This window comes from Bombus pascuorum, chromosome 7 (assembly GCF_905332965.1).
Source record: "Bombus pascuorum chromosome 7, iyBomPasc1.1, whole genome shotgun sequence".
Classification (NCBI taxonomy): domain Eukaryota; kingdom Metazoa; phylum Arthropoda; class Insecta; order Hymenoptera; family Apidae; genus Bombus; species Bombus pascuorum.
Window position 1 is genome coordinate 800,893 of NC_083494.1, and position 26,111 is coordinate 827,003.

At 37.5% G+C, this 26,111-nt stretch overlaps 2 protein-coding genes across 7 annotated transcripts in view; one reads left to right on the plus strand and one right to left on the minus strand.

Moving 5' to 3' along the window:
- Positions 1–15,167, minus strand: part of LOC132908984 (FERM domain-containing protein 5) — a 53,043-nt gene extending 37,876 nt beyond the window's left edge. For 3 of the 6 annotated variants that reach the window (XM_060963511.1, XM_060963513.1, XM_060963512.1), the window contains exon 1: positions 14,778–15,166. In XM_060963511.1, the coding sequence (XP_060819494.1) occupies positions 14,778–14,873 (96 nt within the window). In that variant the 5' untranslated portion in view covers positions 14,874–15,166. Of the gene's footprint in view, positions 1–14,777 lie in introns of all 6 variants that reach the window. The other 3 variants (XM_060963510.1, XM_060963509.1, XM_060963516.1) reach the window with 2 other exon arrangements.
- Positions 15,168–15,829: 662 nt separating this feature from the next.
- The window catches only part of LOC132909022 (uncharacterized), a 40,475-nt gene continuing 30,193 nt past the window's right edge, over positions 15,830–26,111 (plus strand). Inside the window, exons 1-2 of the mRNA XM_060963609.1 lie at positions 15,830–15,972; positions 16,743–16,794. Coding sequence (XP_060819592.1) covers positions 15,903–15,972; positions 16,743–16,794 — 122 coding nt within the window. The 5' untranslated portion in view covers positions 15,830–15,902. The remainder of the gene's footprint in view (positions 15,973–16,742; positions 16,795–26,111) is intronic.

Consider the following 26,111-nt stretch of genomic DNA (forward strand, 5'->3'; position numbering starts at 1 on the left):
ATTGGATCAGCCATTGTTGTTACGCAATAGAGATGATATTTACTGGTACAAATATGATTATTACAGAATTTGACAAGTAACCGTGGTGATTAGATACTCGAGAAGATGCTAATGACAGTGATCTTAGGTTTGAGGTGCAATGTAGCGTAGTAGTAGTTTGTTAGTTAGTGTGGTAGCCGGTATACTTGTGGGTGATAGCGTTACACTGGTGTGTAGAGGCCGAGATAGGTTCTGCTGCGGGTATAGATGTCGCTGCTGGGGTACAGCTGTATTTTCTTTTCATTTAAGAATTGTGGAAGAAAAATCAGACTCCGGTCGCCGGGATTTGAATCCGAGTCCCGAATGTTCGTAACCTAAGGCGCTAACCACTTTTCTTTTTTCATGCGTTTATCAATCCAGAATATGATTATTACATATGTATAGAATTTACGATAAACAATGAATTTCGGTTGTGGGGTGGATTAGGCAAAAGTACCGATACGTGACGGTACGACATAGCCATACAATATTATGTGTGTCGGAATTACATTCTTTTTGACATTATAATTTATAATTTGGATTTAAGTCGTCGTAAAGTGGTGCTTATATATAATATTGTTTAAGGCGCTAACCACTGCGTTAGTTGGTGTTGTCCGGTGGTATTTGTTGTCAAGTGCTGCCACAGGTTCAATAACGAATGCACGGTCAACGGGACAGCAAATGCGCTTTCTTCCAAAGTCTAAGTCGAACTCAACTTACTTGTTCACAATTCAAATGTAACTCAACTTAATCCTCTCAGTCCAAGTGGAACTGCACTTATATACTTTTCTCTGTACCTCTCTGTACCCCTGTAGTCAAAAAATGTTCGCTAGGACGCTCGGTATTAACTCATCGTAAAGACAGTGTGTGTGTGACTCGCTGATTAGATCGCACGTGAATGAGACTGATGAAACTCTCCTCTCCTTACGATCGCCTTCGTTTATATTATACTGCTCGAGGGGGTACCGATAAAATTCCAATCGCCTTTGTTAGACGGTTCCACGTAGCGGCGATATTGTTTCTGCCCGGAGTTTGATTATTAAATACAATATGTGTGTGTTCTACGATACCGATACTCCGAGGCAAAACCACACGGGGCTTGATTTGCCCTCGAGCACGTGTGCCGCTACAACTATATTTTTAAGGAGAGCTATACGACTACTCCATACCTCTGTTAGGTATGTAAAAGCGTCCATCCCACGACCGTGGCTACGTTTAGCGACCAGTTGTGTCACTTCGAGCCCAAGCCTACTGTCATAAATCTCGGGCAAACATAATCTGATTAAATCATAAACAATTACTTGTAAGTTTTGTTATTTAAGTACAGCTATAATATAAAGTCTAGGCTAAAGTATTGGAATCTTCCCAAAAATTCCAAAAGAAAGGCCCCGATGTTCTTTCATCTCCGACATATATATACACCATCTACTAGAACTATCGCCATTATATTGGTTAAATTTCAAACTCACAAAATCATAAAAGATATAACCTAGCAAACACGAAGATGGCACCCCGCTGGGGGTAGCCACCCACATGCTATATTTATTTTATTTTTTTTTTTACCAATGAGATATAACACTTTATCAAATGTCCTTCAGGACAAATTGTAAAAAAAAACAAAATAAACTAAAAAAAAATTCAAACGAACGTGAAAGCGTATAAAGGGGATAAAAAATATTTTTTGAAATTATAACTGCAAAAATAATCAAAGCTGAAAGTAAGACACGATACTTTGTAGTCGTATGTTCCAAACTATTATTTACGTTGTATGCTACATTTTCACGAACGATAATCCTACATTTGCGATAAATATATCGTAACAATAAAAAGATAAAAAAAAGTGTACACTTTCGTCAGTCACTCTGTATTCACACCTGTATCTAGTATCTAGCCAAATGTTCTAAGCAATTTTAAAACATATATGCAAATCGCGAACCTATACGAGCGAATGTCAAACGACGAACTATCTCGATTGAGCGTCGTATGAAAAGGTCGAGTAAAAGCGATTCCCCCTATCGGAGGCGAATAACGCGGCATAACAAGGCCTTCGTTTAAACGATCCAACTCCATCTTTCGTTGTTATGGAAATACCGTACCGTGTCCCCTCGATCGTACGTATACGACCGAATTTCTGAAGTTCTTCGTCTGATTGTACAGCGAAATAGAAATTGAGATACATACGCCTTATCGTTAATACGTTCGTCGCTACGTCGCACATATCTATGCGACGGGTATACTTCCGTGGGGACCCCGTCACCAAATGATGGTGACGCTCTTCTTGTTCGAGTTAACTAAATATACGATATTATATATAGGATATACAGCATAAAAATATTAAAAACACATTATACCATACTTTTTATTAATTTATATTCTAGATAATATATTACGTTATCCTATATCGTATGGTATTCGTTAAAACATTCCAAACACGTTTGGGGTGATTTTGGGCACTTTGAAAAATAGACTCCGTCGTCACTACTCTCCTCACTTTCAAATATATGTATAAGCGCGGCCTGGTCTCTCATGTGGTTGGCGTCACACACACTGCTATGCGCTGGTAACAGCCAGCTACTTTGCTAATTTTCAAAAATACTTTGATAATTGGAAAATTGAACTCGTTCTATTCTGGAAAAATACAATAGATGACGGAAATACCGAGAAATTATTGGCTACAAGGTGACGTTCCATCGATAACAATATGCAGCTGTAATTTGAAAACGTTTCGAATAACGAACTTACACGCTCTGTTTCGCGACTGACGATCAGTGGATAAACGAACAACAACGACGTTTGTTTGCTAACGATGTAGCGAATTTGGCAGCTATAATTGAGCAGTTTAATGCACGTACGTACAAATAACTCTGTTCTGGAAAATGGAATAATAGTAATAATCAACACAATAACAGTAATCGGAAATGTACTACGCGAGTAACGAAATAATATATATTAACCTGGTAAACAAAAACTTGTCGCACGGTCTTTGAATTACACGAGCCTAACAAATATCTAAATCAATATGGAATTACACAGAATCAGTATGGATTAACCACTTGAACGCTTTAGTCGCAGAAGAAGTTCTGCAGCTTTCTGTCGCTAATACGACAGCTTGTATCGATTTTGTCATATTTGCTCTCGTCTGTTTCTCGAAAAACTAGGACGATTTTTAATTATATTTCGCGCCTCGTTCTCGCATCTCCTTCTTACCCCTCAGATGTCGCGACCTTTAGAGCGAGTGAAAAAATTGCTGTCTTACGCGTTCGTGTCCCTAGATGTAGCACGTGCGTAGAATGAGATTACGGGTTACAGTTTCAGCAAAGTTCTCGAAAAACGGCTGGAAATCGCAAAGGACAGCAGGCAGAACTGCAGAACTGAAAAGATTAAGAAAGGAAATGAAGGAAAGGGGCGAGAGAGAGTTGATTTGTGGGAAGAAGCGGTGAACGGGGAAACACGTGGCCTAGCAGAGAGGAGCGGAGCTCAGAGTGGAGCGAAAAATGGACCAGCCAGTGGTCGGAGGAACGCGAAACGGGTATATTGGAATAGCAAACCGCGGGTTTAGTTTGGAAATTTCATTATGAGCCTAAAGAATTTACACGAGTGGTAAGACGCACAAAGGTTTCACTAACGTGTTTGCACCGATAGTAAAACTTAACGGCGAGCTAAACTAGAAAACAGTGGCGAATATTAAATAAGGTGAAAGAAAGCTGTAGTCCTCGTGAACAGGCGAATGTTTGGATAGTTAAAAGAAAAAACGACGATCCGAATAAGGTGAGGTTCGAAGGTCCTTGACACCTCGATCCTCTGTTCGCTCGTGTCTTTAAGTTAAGCAGGAATTATTGACCACGTGTAAGAATTTTTAGACGCATCTCGATCGAGTGCCTAGGTTAAGGCATTTTGAATGAAAATGCGAGTAAGAGGAGACGACTGCGTGGCAAATGTCCAACGATCAGCCTCGACGTCCTTGGACTCCTCACCTAATTAATTTATCGAGGAAGAGAGCATAGACGAAACAATGTCGCTGATAGATGCGGCAAAATTGGTGGTAGAAATTATGAAAGGCGTCCATTGTGGCAGGATTATCGGAAGAATTTGAAGGTTTCGCGTTTTCTTTTCCTGTCGCCAAATAGCAATAGACGAATCTTTCTTTGGTTCAGATTTTTAGACGAAAATAAACGAAACGAAGACGACAGAAAGAATTACGGAGAAGGTCGAGAAGCCGAATCAGTTGAATTCTAAATATCGTTTATTCCAGGAGTTTGTAAGGGGGAAATCAAGCAGACCCATCGAATGTTTCCGGATCGCGCATTTTCTTCAAGCCCACGCGGTAAATTCACTCACCCATCCTACAAGTTCAGGATCAGACAAAGTTCAGATAGCAAACTACGAGCAAACTCCACCAACGTATCGCTGGCACGTTCAAAGACTATTCAAACGAGTGGAAAGAGATGACTGCAGGATAATTTGGATTAAATCGTATTACTGACTATGCGATTAACTTTCGCCAGACACTGAGACAAAATGAACCTAGCTAAGTTCAATGACACGACAGAAACGATATAAAGGAGCAATTATGGGATTCTTGATATGTAACAGCAGGCTCACGAATGAAAGAACAGGAGGAACGAAAACGATAGGTGGTAACTGTAAAAGTTAAAATCTTGAACTTGGAAACTAATCAACAAGTCCTTGGCAACTAATAGCGAAAAAATGAACACGTAACACACAAGAACCTATAGGATGAAATAGATTAAAGTCAGGCACGAACCTAGCGCACAGACGTGCCATACTCGCTATACTTTGTTGAGGTTATTAGATGTATGTGAATACAAAGGAATAAATTATAAGGTAGAAAATATATATTTTAAAACTAAAGTGTAAATACAAAGTTCGGAATATAATTGAGCTGATCCAGATCCGCACGTTAGCAGCGTTACTCTATGACTGAAAAACTCTGAAGCCAAAGTTGCCTGTGTACCGTTTATGGCTTGCCTTCGACGCAGTCTTTTGTCTATGCGCTGTCGATGGCTTCAGTGCTTGAGAAAACTAAAAGGACCAGATGTAGAGTTTTCTTTATTTTTTTCTTCTTTTTTTTTTATTTTACAATCAATTCTCGTTAGAGAATTTTAAGTAAATTTATCTGACGTGGTACTATGACATGATTAATAAGCGTTTATAGTATGTTTGATACTATTTGAATCTAGTGCTTAAGTCCAAGGTGTAATGTCTTTTTAACCTGCGGATCTGTTCCGACGTGTCGAGCAGTTGAGTAATTAGAGGGTTTCGGTGGTTGTTAACTCTTGTGCTGTGTCTATTGCTGCATTTGAATATTTCTTCTTTGACCATGGGTATCTTGAGGTCGTGATGTATCGTTTCGTTGGTGACGTACCAAGGTGCATTTATTAGGGATCTTAAGGTTTTCGATTGGAATCGTTGAAGGATTTCTATGTTGGAATTACTCGCTGTTTCCCATAGTTGGATTTCATAGGTCCAAACGGGTTTTAATATGGCCTTGTATAGTGTAATTTTACTTTGCGCGTTTAAGTTGGGACGTCGGCCGATGAGCCAGTAGAATTTCTTAAATTTTGTTTTCAGTTGTTTGGTTTTATCTAAGATACGTTGTTTCCATGTCAATCTTCCGTCCAGAATCATGTCCAGATATCCGACTGACTCTTTATCTGGAATAGGTATATCGTTTATCGTCACCTATGAGCAAGTTCGTTCTCGTAGCGTGAAAGTTACGTGGCTGGATTTGTTTTCCTTGACTTTGAAGCGCCATTTGTGGAACCACTGAGTTTTCTTAGAAGTGTTGACCACTTCAACATACTCAAACTTCGATTCTACAAATACACGAAAGAAGTTGCCAATATAACGATAATAATGGAATATAGGAAGGAAAACACACGAATAGCTGTATATGACATTTCTGACATATTTTAACGCGTAAATTTATCCCTCGTACGTATGGACGTACACGTTCATGAACCATCCTGTATAGAGAAAAAGTAGCAGTATCGTACCGTTAGCAATATCCGTCACAGACATTACACGTCACAGCCTTGCGTATACAATTTACAACTACTAGATTTATCGTACATCCGCTCACGCATACAAAATTATAAGTACGACAATTTTTTTTTTTAATTTGCGTTTATTTTACAATCAATTCTCGTCAGAGAATTTTAAGTAAATTTATCTGACGTGGTACTATGACATGATTAATAAGTGTTCATAGTATGTTTGATTTTACTTGAATCTAGTGCTTAGCTCTAAGGTGTAATGTCTTTTTAGCCTGCGGATCTGTTCCGACGTGTCGAGTAGTTGAGTAATTAGAGGGTTTTGGTGGTTGTTAACTCTTGTGCTATGTATTGCTGAATTTGGATAATTCTTCTTTGACTGATAAGTACGACAATGGCAGGAAAATTATTGTAACGACGAATAAGCATGAATTTGGCGTGTCTCGTTCATGCCGATCGAGGCTAGAACAAGATCCTCCGCACAGAAAATTACAGTCGTAACAGTAACGATTCGATTACATAGAGCGATTTGGTTTTGATTATCGCACACTAAGACGATTTCGCGAATGAGTTTTCCACAAAGATAAATAACAAGAGAGTGACAATAAAACAACAAATACATATCACGTAAAACATAGCTTCCTTTGTGAACTTATCCGCCTGTAAGTTCGAATACTGTACGTAGAGAGCAGAGAACGTTTACTTAAAAAGACGAAGTCGACTGTATCGAGCGAAGAAGCATCGGGCAATTCTGGCTACGGGCGGCCACTTTGGCTTCGAGTACCACTGTTGGCGTCGGCGTCGGGCATCCCGCCGCCCACCCATGGCACAATTTTTCTTTCTGCCTAGACGCTTGCTTACAATTACTCCTGAAATTTGTGGCGGATGATGTGAGGAGATTGAATTTAAATTATAACGCCGAAAAAGATTGCTATTGCAACCGTCAAGTATATTTCGAATAGATATTATTACTAAAGGTTTATAAGTTCCGTCGATAGACGTTCGTACAGTCGTAGTCGCGAAGATAGATAATAAAATGCTGGCGGATAACTTAAAGACTCGTATACTCCGTTAATTCGCAAATAATAACTCGGTAATAATTCGACGATAACTGATTGATAACTACTGATCGACAACTGACTGTAACTCATGTGCCGCTACAAATTCAATAACGAATAAAGATACGGATTTATTCGTCACTAACGACTAATCCTTTTTCGAATAAATCTTGCCATGTTATTCGTTGTTCGAGTAAAACTCTGGTTGGTGGATGCGAAACAGAAAAAGGGGCATCGGTGGTTTTCACTCGTCCAAGAAATTTAGGAAACATACCGCATCCTTGCGTGGAAAGAGACACAACTCGAAGAAGTATACTTTCCGGAAGAAACGAAAAACTGCTTCTAAACGCAAATCGAATTTACGAATCAATTTACGAACAACGCTCGTGATACAGGCGTTCTTTTCTTTCGCTTTAAGTTGTTGGACCTTAACCTTGGAGGACCACCCTTCTTCTAGTTAGGACTACCTTCTGTGGCTCAAATTACGAAGATTACCATAACTGATCGAGCAACGTCTTTGTAACGTTTTCACGGCGATAATTGCGAAAATCGCGTTTCTTCAGCTGTGTCACTTCCCATGCAACGGTGCGATATCGGTGGGGGGGAAAAATATAACGACACGTTGGTTGCGGACGAACAAGCAAATAAGGCAACGAAACTAACAGTTGGAAGCTAACACCAGGGAACGTAATGAGGTTATTCGCTATGTCACGCACAATGCAAAAGATTGTTTCAATACTTTCGTAAAAAAGCATTCTATAGAAATATGTTGCCAAACACGATTAATCGAACAGCCCAGTGGTCGATTAGAGGAATTAGGATCGGTCACGCAGCACTCATTCATTCATATCTACATTCATATCATCTCACGAATCTCATAGCTGCGAACAATGCAAAGTATCGTTCTCTATCAAAAATATTGCACCGCAGTGGAAAAATTACGATCACGAGAGAGAAACACCACTAAACTGCCTAACGATACAAGCAAGTTGTTGTATTCTAGCCAGAATCTTTTTTTTTTTTTTTTTATTTTATTTTGGTTATTTTACAATTTGTTCTTGTGGACATTTGGTAAAGTGTTATATCTTGTTGGTGAAAAAAAAAATATAAATAAAAAATAAATATAGCATGAGGGCGGCTACCCCCAGCGGGGTGCCAGCTTCATTTTTTCCAAGTTATATCTTTTATGTTAGCCAGAATCTGTTGGATTTTCTTCGATTCCTGACATCTACGAAATTGTATCTGAAATTACAGACTGTTAGCCGCGTTGCTAGTGTCTCGTAATTTTAAACGATAACAAATTAGTTCAGTAAACGGCTGGCTTTATTAGTAGCACAGTTAGGTTTTTCGTACAAAAGGATTACAAAAACTGTCCGGACAACAAACATCGCAAGAAGACTAAAAAGGAAACACCCAATAGACCTCATAAAAAATATAACCTAGCAAACACGAAGATGGCACCCCGCTGGGGGTAGCCACCCAAATGCTACATTTTTTTTTTTTTATTTATTTTTTTTTACCAATAAGATATAATACTTTACCAAATGTCCTTCAGGACAAATTGTAAAAAAAAAAAAAAAAAAAAAAAACTGTCCGGACCCGTCTCGTACCATCAAGGAGGAAAGCTCGGTGTGGGTGTGCCCTTCTGAACTTGGAACGCGGCTTCGTCGTTTACACTTTTCGGTAGAAAAGCGAGAGTAACGATCCGCGATGCCCATTGGTTAATAAATGAAACTGTGAAGACAAAGAAAATCAGATGTGGCTCGTGGGCATCCTTGTTCATGGGAAAAGCCTGTTATCTCGCCAGGCACCCGCTTCCTCCGTAATAGATAAGAGCGTACAACAAACATAAGGACTATCCGTAAACCGAAAATACTTATGCGAAGAGAAATGAAACTGAACAGATTCGGTTTATGGTATCTCCTCAGGATTGTTGCGAGTCAGTGTAACAATGCGTAGGCCTTGGCGCCCAGACCGTGAGGAACCTCGCAAGGACCATCGCATCTGGCGTAACACGTGCCAAGCAGAAATTCGATCCGTGACACTAACGAAGCTCCGTCGTTGAAATAAATAAATAAGAATTATGCGTATAACAATTACATTTGCACGTGAAATCAGATTCAAGAGTCGAATATCCCAATGCTTGAGGCTATTGAACGATAAAACAAGGCTTTTTCAAACGATCGTTATTACTGAAGCGATAGTTACCAGTGACGTCGGTCGAGCGTGACATACCAATTTTCATGAAACTTTACCAACGCACAATATACAGCAAACAATAATAGAGAAAAATGTTCCGATTGCCTACAGTTATTATTAGAGGTAGGGCAATGCTGTAAACGAACAGCAAATGAATAAACTGAAAATACGGATGAGTCACAACGTACACGATACGATGAATACAACGATAGGACGGAGTGGGTGTAGGCTGGTTGGTTTGTACGGCGTCCAAACCCAAATCCAATCGCGAGAAAGAAAAATTTAACGAGCCCACGATAGTCGTCACCGATCAAGTCAATGTTCTCTTCGATGATTAGAACGGGTTTCCACTACATTTCCACAGCCTACCGTTTACCTATTATCCTTCTTTCGGATAAACGAAGAGAGTTCGAAAAAGCAAGTTTAACACGTTCGTCGCCCAGCGTGATTCGGCTAAGTTTCCTGCGGGGCCCAAATCCGACCGTCGGTACGCAGAACGTAAATAGAGCGACAAGCAGGAACTCATCGTTTATCGTCTTCGATTCATTATAAAGAAAAGATTATTTATTTCTGAAATGGAGAAAGCGACAAGCTATCCAGCTAGAGTATTCCGAGGGATCTCACGGCAGATATCTCAGATCTTTCATTTAGTCGAGAAGCATACTTGCGAGACGTACATCGGTGACTTTTTAATCCTCAAAATGTTCAGTAAACAGCGTGAAAATATATTTGAAAGTGAGGAGAGTAGTGATAACAGAGTCTAACTATTTTTCGAAGTGCCCAAAATCACTCCAAACGTGTTTGGAATGTTTTAACGAGTACCATACGATATAGGATAATGTAATATAATATCCGGAATATAAATTAGTAAAAAGTATGGTATAATGTGTTTTTAATATTTTTATGCTGTATATCCTATATATAATATCGTATATTTAATTAATTAACTCGAACAAGAAGAGCGTCACCATCGTTTGGTGACGGGGCCCCCACGGAAGTATACCTGTCGCATAGATATATGCGGCGTGGCGACGAACGTGTTAATACCTTTACGTTTAACGAAGAATTCGGTGGAGATTTACGAGAAATCGACGTAAGTATGCCTGAGAAAGTGGAAACTTTGAATTTCTCAGATTTAAAGCCATCTTTATATCGCTTTTGCAATCGTGTAATATTATTGTTACCTTAATAATAAGATCCATATAATACGTAATATCTCTACCGTATGAAACATAAATAATTAACATTTTTACATGTTAATTACATGTCACGCGTTTTACATCGACAATCTGAAACATTTGCTGAATTACGAGAGCAAGAGAAATATTCCAAGTCAACGTCTCGTCTAAAAGATCCGCAAACAAAATAACGGTGGGTAACATCGCTTACAAAGAGTTACTAACGTCGTATAATACATCCATAAGTGACCTTCGCGCGCAAAATATTTTCTTCTTTACTGTGCAAATAGTTGCTCGCACTAATATTCCCACCATTATCCTCGTATTTGTGACATTGTATTAGAAGGAACGGTTTAGATATCGTGTTAAATATTCTACGAATATACGAACGACTTGTCGTACTTTGAGAGTGCAAAATAATTCTTTCTTAATAATATGTATTATAGTCGATTTTTAACAAAAAATTATCTTATCTTCTAACGTTTTACAATGAAATTTTCTAGGAATTCTAGAAAATAATTCCAATTGCGAAATATAATATATTCCCTATAATTATTTTATATAATTAGCGCCAAAAGAAAGACACATCGATATTTTCATAATACACCGAGAAATGTAACGCATAACGAAATGGAAACACTGTAATACTATAATAATTCTGATAAAAGACAACTTGCAACTTCTATCATAGGGCAATGAGTAAAATTTATCGTGAAATTGCACAAGAGCAAACACGAAGATGGCACCCCACTGGGGGTAGCCACCCACACGCTATACTTTTATTTTTATCTTTCTAATCACTAAGATATAATATTTTACCAAATGTCCTTCTGGACAAATTGTAAAAACCAATAAATAAACTAGAAAAAAAAATTGCACAAGTATTAGTATTAACCGTGACAAATATCGTTAGAAGATATAAAGGAGCAGACCGCGTCGAGTTTAAGACACAAAGAGGATAAAACGTCTATTCTTAGCGAGAAATTGTTTACGTATTTTCAATATGTACATCTACAGCAAATAATTGGTATTCTCGTAGAATAAGCAACGCGATATTTATAAATAATATCTGAATAAAGCTGTTGTAGACGAGTGTATACGTTCAGCATGTTCCCTTTGACGAATTTCATCCTGCAAGATTTTTTCGAATCGTGTAACTTTAGCTATCGAATATAAAAAGTCCGGACAGATACGCAGCGAAATGTGTTAACCGGGGGGCAGAGTCAAGTGCACGATATCTAATAATTTCCGAAACCAATTTTTGCCATATTTCCTTCCCTCCTGCTTCCATCCTATTTGCTTTTTTATACGAAATCTTTCTCAAGAACTATGTGCGATGTGGAAAAATATGTTATACGTTATAATGTTCATAAAAGATATAACTTATAAAACACGAAGTTGGCAACCCGCTGGGGGTAGCCACCCACATGCTATATTTATTTTTATTTTATTTTTTTATTACCAATGAGATGTAACACTTTACCAAATGTCCTACAGGTCAAATTGTAAAAACCAAAATAAACTATAAAAAAAAAAAAAATGTTATAATGTTAACACGACGTCAACTAATATCTCGCTACTTTGGAAACGCGCTAGACCGAATGTCAGTTAGAAAAATATGTACACAGGAAGTTTCAAAGGCATCGCAAGATCAAATATATAAGATTATAGTACGTCTACCTCAATATCGAGCAAACCCTTCGTCCGAAACATGTTTTCATATCGTTCGTGTTTTTCGAGATACTTCGGTGGTCCGAGACAGACCGGACACGCTGTATATCAAGAAACTCGACAATGATATTTTATTAAATAGTTTACGATTACTGCGTGAAATAACGTTAGCGGTGCTCGTGTCAGTTTAGAAGAACAATTTAGAAGTTGAGCAGCCCGAAAACAAACAGTTTGCAAAATAGATTTTATTTCTGCGTGTCACGATGTTTCATTAGCAGAGCTGTAGCAATGATAAACAGGAAAATCATTTAATTACATCCTGTCGGAGATAAGCTAGTGGCCGGATACTTTTTAATGATACTGTATTTCTGCCACTAATAATAAATAATTATATCTTTTCATAGATTTTCATAGAAGAGAAAACATAAAATTGTTTAAATTGTATAACGTTGTTAAATTGTTCAAATAGGCTTTATCGATATCGTCATCAAATATATATATACATTTATACACTTTTTAAACGTAATAAATCATAATAAGAATGTTGGCTCCACGAATTTTCTTGATACACGAATAAAGAAAAAAGAAGAAAACAAAGATATAAAATAGAACGTTACAAATATTACATACACCTGTTATACCTGTATGAAATCACAGAAATAGTAGCCTCACATCGAAGTAGTATCTTGTAGATACCACGTAAGCGTCAATAACGTCCTGCCTCCTTGTAATTGGAAAAATTAAACGTTTCGTCGATGTAATTTTGTTCCAATATCTTTTCCAGTTGAACAGTGCAATTTATTTAATTGCTTCTTTAGGAATACACGCTAATAATATTGGCATCGATGTACAATTAGAGTGCGTTTTCAGTTTCTTTGGTAAGCTAGTAACAAAAAGCTCGATAGATGTACGTAGATTTTCGTGATTGGCCGTATAAATTGTAATATATAGAAGGAATATCGTATTTCCATTATGTCAAACATAATAAATAACGAAAATGGGTTTGACGAACGCTCGTCTAACAAATACACAAGCGCGAAAATACAAACAATTCGTATTATTCGCTATATCTATAATTAAATATTAGCCAACGTAGTAACGATGAAAAAATAAGTTAATTTAATTACAAAGTGTTTGGAACATTACATACGTAAAATACATTTGCAAACAAATATACTCAATGTTAGTGTTAATCAAATGTAATCAGGTACATAAATTAATATATGTACATATTTAATTTTATTCGTAATATTTAGACTACATTACTTTCAAATATATATATCGTGCATAAAAGGTGAAAAAAAGATAAAAGAATCTTAAAAACAATATGAAATATTAAATTTGTAAGTTTAAATTATAAACACGGTAAGTTTAATTACATTGTAAATTATAGTTATAAAAACGATCAGAATTACTCAACGATATCCGTTCAACATTTAATTTTCTTACAGTATATTCGTTTTTCAATGTTTGATGAAAGTAATATTTTATCTTTAATCCATAGTCGATGGAATTAAAAATACATAAAGTTAACGCATATATACACATATGTATGTGCATATGCGTGCAATGAATGTACAGCGTACTTCATTCACACATTTATCATTCTTCTACATTTGTTAATAAGTTGTTGGAAATTATCAAAACATTAAAAATATTTCGGACAACATCTATTTGAAATATACATACAACTTCCCTGAATGACCGTCTCATATGTATACATTCTTTCTTATTTATTACTTATAATGTACTATAATAAAGCAAAAATGAAAAAATGCAGTGGTAGTTGATATCAAAGTACCTAATGCCAAAAATATACGTATGTAGTTATTAAAGTAGTATTCTATAATATTGTAACGTTCTTGTCGATACGCGTGCACGTGGTCTTGCGGCCCAAGAAAACCATCGATACTATTGTATACGTGTGTACCTATGTACGTACATACGCACATATACAAGTTACCTACAGGGTAGACAGTACGAGTGAAATATCAATGTAAATACGTTTCGTAATTCGAGTCAGTTGTCACTCGGCAACATACCGTAACCGTACCGAAACTGTATTCAGTTTACTGAAAAATTACATAATATAATGAAATCTTGGACTTAAAATATTATAACCGACAAGATCGAAAATGTCATCGCCCCGCAATAAAGAATCTTTTAACAGCAAGATATGACATCTTCACTTAATTATACTACTATACTGCTATGCTTTTATTATGTGACTACATAGGATACAAAAGGCATTGTTGATTACAGGTATACGAGTTTATAAAGCACAAATACGAAACCGCTAAATCTCTCGCATAACTAAAAAATTGTTTCACATCGAGTCAACTCGTCAAGTCGTGATTGACAGGAAAAAGAATTTTGAATGAACAAACTGTTGTAGCGGTCATATTCTGGGATCGATCGAAATGCTTGTTTCGCTGGAATCGAGACACTGGCCTCTATGGAAAATCTTTTCGACTCTTTACATACGTATATTTTAAGCGTTCTCAAGCCGGTAAAAACTCTCGGCTTGTTTGAAGCTGAACGATCGTTACCGGCAACAAGGAAGAAAAGGGGTAAAAGCGTGTGTACAAGCATCGTCAATAGTTGACTAGTGTATGGTGACTAGTTAACCAATATCTCACCTGAAAGTCGCAGTGGATAATTTCGGCGTCGTCTAGAAGTCGAATAGTGGCGCGATGCACCACCGTAACGTCACTTTTACTACCAAATTTCAACATTTCTGCCCTCAAGTCGCCACCCGAATTATCCCCCCGACCCTCATCGTCTCCTGCCCCACAGCACCACACACTGCCAGCTAATTACTTTCGATTCACGTTATTCTTGATGTAAGTGATTATAACTGTCGCTGACACGCGACTTTTCAGTAATTTTTTCGTCAAGTCGATAAAACGCACGATGACACTACGCAACGAACGATACATAATCGTAGTAGAATAGCAAACTTTCTGTCAACCGGTCCCGTCTTCTGACCTACTGTTGCAATGATGCCATGTTTTCAACTCACGTAACAAACCCAATGTTGCCGTTCGGAAATACACCAATTGCGTAATACGATTGGTCCATAGCTAGACTATGGCGGGAATTTAAAAAATCAAATCGCGAATAACCGGCGTTTGCGTTCAATTACGTTTATAAATAGAATAATTTATCAAACGCGTATTAACGAATATACTGTTCATTTCCATTTGTACTTAATCTTCGAATAAAATAAAATATAGCTTATCTTTGTCGATGGACCTATTCCGTCATTATTAGAAATAGTTAATAGTTGTTAATTAGACGTTATATATAGTTAATAGTCGTGTTAGCTTGTACGTAACGTACCTCTTATTCTAATTAGATTCGTAAATAGTAAAAAATATTAACTGTTGGTGCGAACCATTCGCACTTAATGCGGTACTGATTTTTGTGAGGAAACGTAGAGAAAATAGGTGCATTTAGTGATATTCAAGATATTCGATATCTGTATAGCATTAACTATAAAGCAATTTCATTTCTACCAAAATATACCAACATTGAGTAAAACAATTTATTTTTTCCATAATCGTGTTCTCATTGTCGAATATCGTTCTTATCGAAATGTTGCTTGTGTACAAAGTTACAGTAGCTGCCCATAGAGGACACTAAAGGATGAATGACTTGTGTATTAAAGTAGTAAATCGAAATATGGTGGGGGTAAACTAGGGGCATTGAACAAAGGTTGACTGCGTTGGTCGAGGATTCGGCGGCGCATTCACGACTTAAACATGGCAGCGGCTACCAGCGTTGTCGTACTCGACAGAGGCAACAATACCACCTGCACGATTAATTTACACGGTGTGTGCGCGCGTGCAGATTGCTACAAACCATTAAATTTACGAGTTGACTATCGAGTTGTATTAAAATTTTCTTGACATAACGTGTAAAGAAACAATACAAGCATACACGACACACATACCGACATACACACACGATACGCGTGACACACACACACAACACACACGTACACACACGACACAACACACACTTGTCGAATCATCTTTACGCCGAAAGGCAATATTCCACATCATCATGAGGTGTTGCTAAAAAAATTTCGACAGAAACTGATCGCGTGGGAACACAGTTTGAAAGAACGTACCATAAAATATATTGGCAACGTAACGCTCCCAGATCTGTGTCGTATTTTTATATTTTGTTCAAGAGGAAGACAAAGTGTGTGCGCGCCTTTACTCAAGCCTAACCTCCAGTTTTTGTGCTGTTTTCATACGTGTATCGTGTATCTACTAATTTATATATGCCTATGTTGTCATTAAACGTTTGCAGTTCAATTACAAGTTTAACGTGTCATTGCAATCAATTTTGCTATGTATTTTCATACGTTAAATGCATTTCGACATTTCTTTTAAAGTGGCCGTTTATTCGCGGCATCGTCATTGTAAACACACCGTACGTTTTCCTCAAATTTTTGAATATGAATGACATTTAGCTAAATGACAAACTTACACTTCAATTTTATTCGAACTAACAGTAGAAAGTTCATTATTTTCGTAAACGACAGCAAAGAAGATGTTAAATTAAGATTTTGATCGAATTTTTTCATTTTGCAGGAGCTACTGTGGTATCCTGGAGAGTAAATAATCAAGAACAACTGTTTGTCAGGTAAGATCATCGTTTCTGTGTACTATTTATGTCAATAGAAGTAGCTTACTGTTACGATTAATTACACGTACAATGGAACGCGCGACCGACCTTGCCGTATTTATATAATTAATAAAATGTAAATTTACCGTAAATGTCTATTTACATATCTGCAAACGATTACTCATTCTCTTTTATGCATATATTTCCATAGGACATTTGTCCTATCGGACATGTTTGCAACAAATGAAAATATTTATTGCTCTTTCGATAAGCTTACGTCGATACTATATAACGGATATCTAACGTCCTTCTGACATGGCAATTTATGTAATGAAAATTGAATAATTTTTAATGCGAAATATTGATTACAAGTGAATTACAAGTATAACAATAATTTATATTTTATCTGATTAAAGAGATGTATAAAGTTATTCGGTAATACCAGATATTCTTTTTTAAAAACTTTAAAATTTTCTGTATATATCATCGAGGAACATTGAATTTTATTATAAATGTTACATAAAATTATGATGCGTTAATATAGTGAGTCGTTTTGGCACCGTTAAATTTCCCATAGATGCATAAAAATCGGCACTCTACTTATCAGACAAGACAAACACATACACCTTATAAATCACAAATGTTTTAAAAATAGTAACGTTCTTGGCGGAAGAGCAGATGTACCGTGGTATTTTTTTCTCTAATTAAAGACAACAGTAACCTTTTTTAATTTTAATCATCCTTTGAAATGAATCTGTCTCGAAACTTTCTTTTCTCCGACTATTTAGAAGAATTTTATAGGTTAACTTTTTAAATATTCCTAATAATAGGGCTGGGTTATGTCAAAATTGAACAGATACAATGGCGAATAAAAGAAAGATTAAAATTGGTACATTACGAATCTTTTGTAACTTTTGCATTAAAAAGTGTAGTTTTATTCTTCTTCTTTTATAAACTTATAATATATATAATATATAATATAAGCTATATGTAAAATCTTTAAGAAAGCTTAGATCCGCAAAATGCTAGCAAAATATCGACGTTTCTTCTACAGTGCTTATTAAAATCACTTTGACGATTTTTAATATTTTCCGTTTATTGTATAATATATACGTTACGTGACGGAACAAAGTGTGTAGAAACTTGTAAAATTGCAAATTAATTTGACGAGGTTCGTCGATATTATGAATACGTTGTATATTATCAAGTTGACAAAAGTACCGTGCACCTTTTAGCTCGTCTAAACAGGACAATTCTTGTTAAAGCGATGATTATTGGTAAAAATAATGTAACTGGACGACGAGAAAGATCTACGAAGTATGATTCATTGGGTTCTTAAAAGAGGATTACCGTTTTCCATTTTATAAACACATAAATATATTTTTTAGAGGTCAACTACGTACTTGCGACGGATAGGCATGACAATAGAAACTATATCGTTTAGAAGGAAATAGATTGTAACCGTTCCTTAATTTGTTAAAAATACTGAGAAAATATATTATTTCGACGGAGAAAGATAAAATATTAATGTTCATGCAACATTCATTTTATACGTGTTATGAAAAGCTTGGGAAACTTATTTATGGAAAACACAGAAAATTAAACTAAATTGTAACAAATGAGAACCAGATAACATATATGTGAGTAGAGTCATCGTATTAGGCAAGACACGCGTTGCAATAGAACGGACAAGTATTTTTAGTTAATCAGAGGCGCGTGACAATTTTCGTTCGTCTATGTATATGCATCGTTACCGTATAACCTTTCAATGCGCACACCAGTTACACGAGTAAGGTTTTAACGAGTGGGAGAAATATTATCGAAGGAAAATAGCGCGAGTATAGTAGAAACGACAGCATGCAAGACATGCGTGCACACCTGCTGTGAAAGAGCCGCTTAAAAGCGCGGTGCCCGTGACGATCGCTTTAAAAGCAGCAGTCCGAGAGCAGACGATGAAAAAACTGACGAAGCGAAGGCAAGGGCGCTCTGGACCAGTAGGTATATACCTTTTACACGAAGTTCAGGGCCCCTCGCCAGTTGCTAGTCATCGGTTCTTCCGACTTTAAAGGTGCTGTCAGGACCGCTTGTTTCTGCCTCTTTCGCCTATTCTTAAATACCAATCAATCGCCCTTCAAATATGCACCCAAGGAACACGCAACAGAAAATAAACAACGATAAAATCATCAAAATTATATTGATCGAATTAGTCCGTAAATTTCACAAGCGCATAAACGATATAATTTGCTTACATTTCGGTTGAAATTCAAAAAGAGGTGCATCAGTTTGTAATGCTGGAATATGGTGAAAATTTCTAAGGGATATATATACGTATAGGCAAAAAGTCGAAATTCTAAACGACAGCGAAAACTTCCATAACAAAGAGAGCCGACAAGCACGCTAGTAATTTACTCCAATTCCCGTGGAAACAGCTATAAAAGTTACATCGGTATGTCCGGTTTGATACGAATCTCTTTGTACGAGACGCGTCTAAGAAATACGTTCTTGTATAATCGTAACATTCACGTATCTTCTCGTGTCTTTACATGTACATGTTTTTGAACTATCTACAAATACTCTGTTTATTATAGGTATATAATTCTATTATTATTATTATTATCGTGTCAGCATTATTATTCTATTTGAAATTTCCAAATATTTTTCGCTGTTGTTTGTACGAATATTCTCAAGTAAAGTCATTTATATATACATATATATATATATCGATTTAAGGTAGATTTTTTTTTATCGTTACCGGTGAATAGACTAAATTTTGATACTATTAGTTAACGAATCGACATTAACGAGTGTAATGATTAAGTCCAAAAATTTTTATTTCAATTTGAATATAAACGTCTATAAAAATAACAAATATATCATTTCAATTAGAAATGTATACAATTAATTATAACCTATAACATTTTTCTTTTGTATACGATATACAGTATGTTTTTTACTTTACGTAGGTATTTTTGGTAATTTGTAATTCGAATAGGGACTGAAGTATGCTTATGCCACAGTATCATCGTTTTGCTATGAAACAGAAAAACATAACCTATATTATATCGCCGTATACCGGAACCTTCCATATCCGAATTAACGCGTAACTGTTCGGATAATACAACCTCCGTCTCTTTTTATTATTATTACTCTTCATATGTATATTTGAAAATCCACGATACAAGAACAATTTTAAAGAATACGATAGAACGTAAACGTAATATTTTTCAAATTATCTATGGATTCTACATTTTGTTTATAGATGAATTAAAATTTTATCGATACATCGAACAAAGTAGAATCATATTTCATCTTGTGCCTCGAACCATGTAATCGTACCTCTCGCTGATGCCATAAACATCTCAAAATACGAAGGCATTTCTTTGTCACCTTCATCGTAACCTTCTCTTTTTTACCACAAAGACTTAAAACGTCGATGATAATACGTGTCCAGGAGATTACAAGCAAATGAAATGTTTTTTTTTTCTTATTAAGCTTATGAAATCTCAATTAAGGTTTATTCGTTACATCCGTTACATATCGTTGTACGAACAACAGACACGACAAAATAGCACTGTATTCCTCTATACTTTTCAACTTGAAATCCGTTTAACTCTTAAGCAGTTTATGATTGTTCTAAAAAAAGCTGCGAAAGGTCTAGCACGTGATGTCTTATTCGATTCGTAGACTAGCGGAGATTCGGCTGAGTTTCTAGACCGTTTAGCCATATTCTGTTAAATTTTGCGATTTATTAACTATATTTCACCGTTTGTATTCCGAGATCGTGGTGGAACAGTTCGTTCGTTACATACTATAGTACATACGCGATAATTCTTAAAAGTCCCCGGTACACGTCGAATCACGTTGCGACGCACGAATCGACGACACGACGGTTTCTCACGATGCACGTTACGACGCGCGTAGATCCGTATCGGTGAATCGATATCGAAAACAATCGAGAATGCTCCTCAATTTTGTATTTTTTATGATCAACGTGGTCGTTGATATAAATTAACGACAACAACGTTGGAGTTGGAAAGTAATCGAATATTTTGAAACATGCGTTGCGACGTTGGTATCGTACCATGAATTGACACAAATTTTATGAAAGCAGAGTACATCGCAACGCGCTTCAAGGATGTAGAGCGAGATTTAGCGTTTCAGACTTTGTATTCATTTCAAAGTAAATGGCGCAAGTATCAAGTCTCGTCCACTTGTGAGAAATGCTCTCGCAACTCGCGATAGCTTTATCTCTCAGCCTTTACTCGCTTACCTTCAGCCTGAAATCTTTCTAATATATATATACTCGATATCTATGTTCTGTATCTATATTTGAGCTAATGTTGTATTCCGCGGTTGTTCCATGGTGGTCCTTCTTAGAAAACAAGATATGAAAACGTTCTCATCGATGAACATAATGTTTATCGCGTTGCACGAAGGGAACGGAATTATTCGAAGAGATCGATGTGTCTCGGTGAAATGTCAATTGCTCTTTACGTTCGCTACCGTAATATTTATACGTCATCGGAAAATTCCGTAAAACTCGCCACAATTTATATCGCCGACGGGATCAAGTTCAATGTAATATTCAATATAATTAATAAATATTAATAAGTCCGAATCAAAGACGATACTTGAGGTTTACCTCATAGAATTTACATGCTACTCGTAAGATACAATGGCTGGTTCATCGAACTAGCCAAGCATCCCGTCTTTACTCTCTAAGCTAGTTCCGAATGCTTATCGCGAATTTCTACTCGCTGAAATCTACTTATAAGCACTTCGATACTCGAACGAATCGAATCCCTTACAAGTATCAAATGACGAGAAACCGAAAGGCGTTGTCACTTTGTTGAATTCTTCTAACAAATCGAACAGAACTGTAGACTCGCGATCGAACAGCGTCCATAGAAATTTTATATTGATATTTGCGATTGCATCTATGTAGGACCGGGAAGAATGATTTTAAGCGGATTAAAGTTTCCATTCCATTCGGGAGTACCTTTTTTATTTTCGAAAGTAGCTACTCGTAGAGCTTTCGAATCTGTCGCGTTTAAATTTCAGTCAGTTGCTCGCTTCAAAGTAGCGCCTCGTTCTCTTCTCTTTTTTTTTTTCTCGAAATATTTATAGAGGCTTCGAGTCTAGTCAATGAACGTATCAACCTGCTTGCCACGTACTTGGAGCCATTGATAGTTACAACAACGTAAACGTGCCTTTGCGATTAACTCGCGCTTAACTTTGCTGCGTTCCACGCTGTTGTAAGCTTTCGGAATATTGTTACAGAGGGAGCCCGAGATGGTCGGGAGTACCAGAGTTGCCAGACGACTCCTTTAAATCGTACCCTCGCTGCCACTGTCACTGCCATATTAGCGATACGATCTTATTTATACATGCGACTTTTCGGCCAATACGCGAGCTTATCTTTACGATTGTTTCGAAAGTGGCAGTGGGAGTAGAGGTAAACGACAATTGGTCGGGACCAAACTCGCGCTACGTGTCAATGAGATCAAGCGAACGAGAGTGAAGAATAAAACAAATTCGTGTAAACCTATATCCGAAAATGATTTATCGAAGGGTTACAAGGGTTGGGAAATTTGTATCGATTGTTTTGGTAGTTGGATCTGATTCGATCCGACGCCATGACATTCGTGGAAAGATCCAAATTCTCTTAATCTGCGATCGGTATTTTCAAAGATCCCTCCCTTGTGGATAGTGCCGATTTGGAAACTCATCAAGTATAAGTCGTACACAAAATACATATCGCGTAATTCAGAAAGTACGTAGTCGTTGATTTTAATCGCAAAAGGAACCAGTCAGACGCCGGTAGGTACACGACCGTGGCGCACACGAAATGAGATAGTCGCAGACTGAGGGAATCGAGGGAAAAAATCTTGGTGGTAGTAGGGCAAGTGGTATAGTTGGTGGACTAGCGACGTCGTAACTCGTACCGTAGACAAATGGACGTGTGGAGTACGGGGTAATATCGCTGATGCGACGCGGATGGACGTAGGACCTCTAAACTCACGTCACGTGACACGAGCAACGTAGCTGTAGAGTGGCAGTGGGGGTAATGTGACGTCAGGTAGTCGCTGAATTTCAGAAAGGGAATCGTCTGGCAACCCTGAACAGACGTCACAACGGCTGATAGAGGGCTCGAGCAGCGTTGCCAGAGGAAGGGCCTACACGACGTCATATCGTCCCCTTTGCTACTCTACTCTCCTCGTCGCGTCTACACGTTGCTGTATACGAATGGAGGTGGGAGGACCAACAACGTTGCCGTTGTCGCGTCGCGACGCGTTGAGACGTAAGACGAAATTCATGCCACGTGACACAAGCGACATAGCTGTAGAGAGACACTGGGAGTAATGTGACGTCATGTGGGCCCTTCTTCTGGCAACCCTGCACTCTGCACGCTATACATCGGATAGCGTAAACGATAACTGTCGATAAGAAGCAATTGTGATTCCGTATAACGCGAATCTTAAAAGATCAACTAACTCTTCGATAAAGCATTCTCGGAGATAAGTTTAGGCAAACTTCTTTTTTTCCATTTGACCTCGTTAACACGCGGCGTAAGTTCGGTCGTGACTTGACTTATCTGTAGATAATATAAGTATTCGGAGTTGCTGTGGCACAAAAGTAAACTGGCTTCAAAATTCGATTCTATTTTTATATCGTCGTACGATCAAATTGAATCCAGTTAGCTTGTTGCATCACGAATGGCCGGCAACTTGTAATTTATCATAGAAATAGCGATGCCGCTACTATCGATAGCATATGTTATCGCGAAAATAAAATGAGGAAGACCGAGGAGATAGTTTACAAAACAAATAGGATTATCTATTTTTTCTTTGTTCAAGATTTTGTTTAATAGTTTAGGAAGAAATTGTTTAGTAATAGTCGTCTTTGGAACTGCGATAAGTAACCATTCACACCGATACATTCAATGTAGCTTGAGATCTCCGGAAAAGAGCCGTACGCAGCGGAAGGAAAAGAATTCGTCGACATCGTAGTTGGCTTCATAAGAGTGTCGCACCGATACTGCTGTCCGTCTACATAAATTTAATTGGTCGATTTATGGATTAAAAAATGAGAGGAAGATGCGCGATAGAGGCTTGTCCAGATGTTTCACGATCTCTATATTTCCCTGGTAAATAACCCTTGTTCTTCGCTAAGAACACGTCTTGTCAATTCTTCTTATCTTATATACCCAGGTGGGTTAATCGGCATCTTCCTATTGCCGGCTATGTACACTTGGGGTTAGCGCGTCTTTCGTGTTGCTCGAGTCGCGTATTCACGCTCTTGCCAGTTTCACCGATATACAATTTCGCACACGAGCAGAATATTGTGTAAACAGGCGATGTTTCTGGTCGTGGCGGTGGACCCTGCTACGTAAGGAAAACCGTTTTGATATTGCTCTGGCGAAGGATTCTTCTGACGCGATCGGTTGTACCCTTAACGCGTGGAAGGAAAACCGCGTGGTGGGAAGGTGGAATAGCGATACGTGGTTCGTATTCTCATAGACTGAGCCACACGATATTTCAATTATCCCCTCTTGTACGAAGCGACAAATGCAGAGATAGCGCAGTGTTCTAACGAGATTGCGAATAACCGTATATATTGTAAAAACGAATGATTTTTCGAATTCCGAAACGGACCAGATACGTCGTTGTAGGACGAGCGTAGAAGAATTTCACGCAGGACGATGGATTTATACAGAGACAACGATATTCGAATTCGAATGAAACCGACAGGGAAACCTGTTACATTTTAGGCTGTTTAACGGAGGGGTGGAATTAGCACGGACGTTTTGTATCGGGAAACTTGATGGAGGAGGCGTGACATAGATTTCTCTAACCATCGTAACGGATACTCGAAATTCCTAGTTTGCATTTTTCATAACTCGAACTTTGACGTTGTCGTACGTTAGAGGTAGAGATCTTACGATAACTTAAAGATTTTCTTTGAAAATATACGCACGTACTTGTATCGTTAATTGTCATGCAACACTACGCTGTAACGAATTCTCAGCGCTACTTTGCTTTTATTTAAATAGTTTTTTTACTTCGTGCGTAAATACGTAAATACGTAAATACTGCCACTTGAAATATCAATTTTACCTTCATGTAAAAATGCCAGTGTACGCGTTTATCGATATATTCTTTGATAAAATTCAATCATTTTTATATAGCTTTTCCGTGAAGAGGTACTGGACAATTATTTTGAAAATTGTTATTGTAAAATCAACGTTTCAGCGCGTTGGCGTGCTGCACGAACATTTCCAACACCTCCAGGCGTTACTTAACTCTGTTTTCTGCTGCCATATTCCACTTTTATCGTAATATGTAGTTTCTCTCTGGAAAAATTGTTAATTTTCTCGTAAAATATCTATCCAGTTAACAGGCTTTGAGTTCTTCCATTAGGATCGCCATTTTCAAGCCATTCGTCGCAGGGATTTTTAAGACACGCGATATCCGATTGCTTGATCAGCAGGGGCATCGACCTCTCTTTCTTTAAATCATTGTTAAACGAAAGCAACAGTCGTCGCACAATGCGAATCCTCTGTGATATATCTTTTCACGTTCCGTAGAATTCTAGTAATTAAAAATCGAATATGTACTATGCGAATGAAACGCGAAGCTTGACGAAGAAACACTTTATTGGAAAATAAGCGTAAATAAGCAGATACTTTCTGTAGCCAGCGGAATATTAGCAAGAGCCGAGGAAGCTGAAATATGTAAAAATATCGCGTATACTAACGATATCCGTTTATCGAAATACGTCTATATAAACTTCCAAAACCTAGGACGACCAAGACATCGACAACGTCACTTGTACAAAGTTAACTCCCATCTTTTAAATTACCAATTTTTCGTTCTTCTTCCAAGTTGCAGGTTTGTTGTACGTTGTGCCAAAGAAATAACGAATCGTCTCGAAAGATTCCGCAAACAATGCCAAAAACGGTGAATCTTTCACCAGCCATCCATTTCTTGAAAATAGAACATGTACAGGTTGTTCCAAGCATCGTTCCAACGTACTACTTCGATATCGTATTTAGTTTAGGAAATAATCTGCAAAAGCTGTACCCATAAGACGATGCGCACGTTTCTTCTCGTTTTGACAGCAACGCGGTATACGGTAAAGTAAAGTATTCTTCTTCTGGAAGAAAGTCGGAACAAAAATTTGAAGACCGGAACGCGAATGAAAGGGTGACTTTACTGTCGCGTCGTCGTCGACCAGCGGCATTGATTGTTCCTTTATCGCTGATTTATTGAAACCATTGGTACATTCACCTTTCAATCGCGTTCAAGATTTTCCACTTTTCGAAGTAGTTGAGC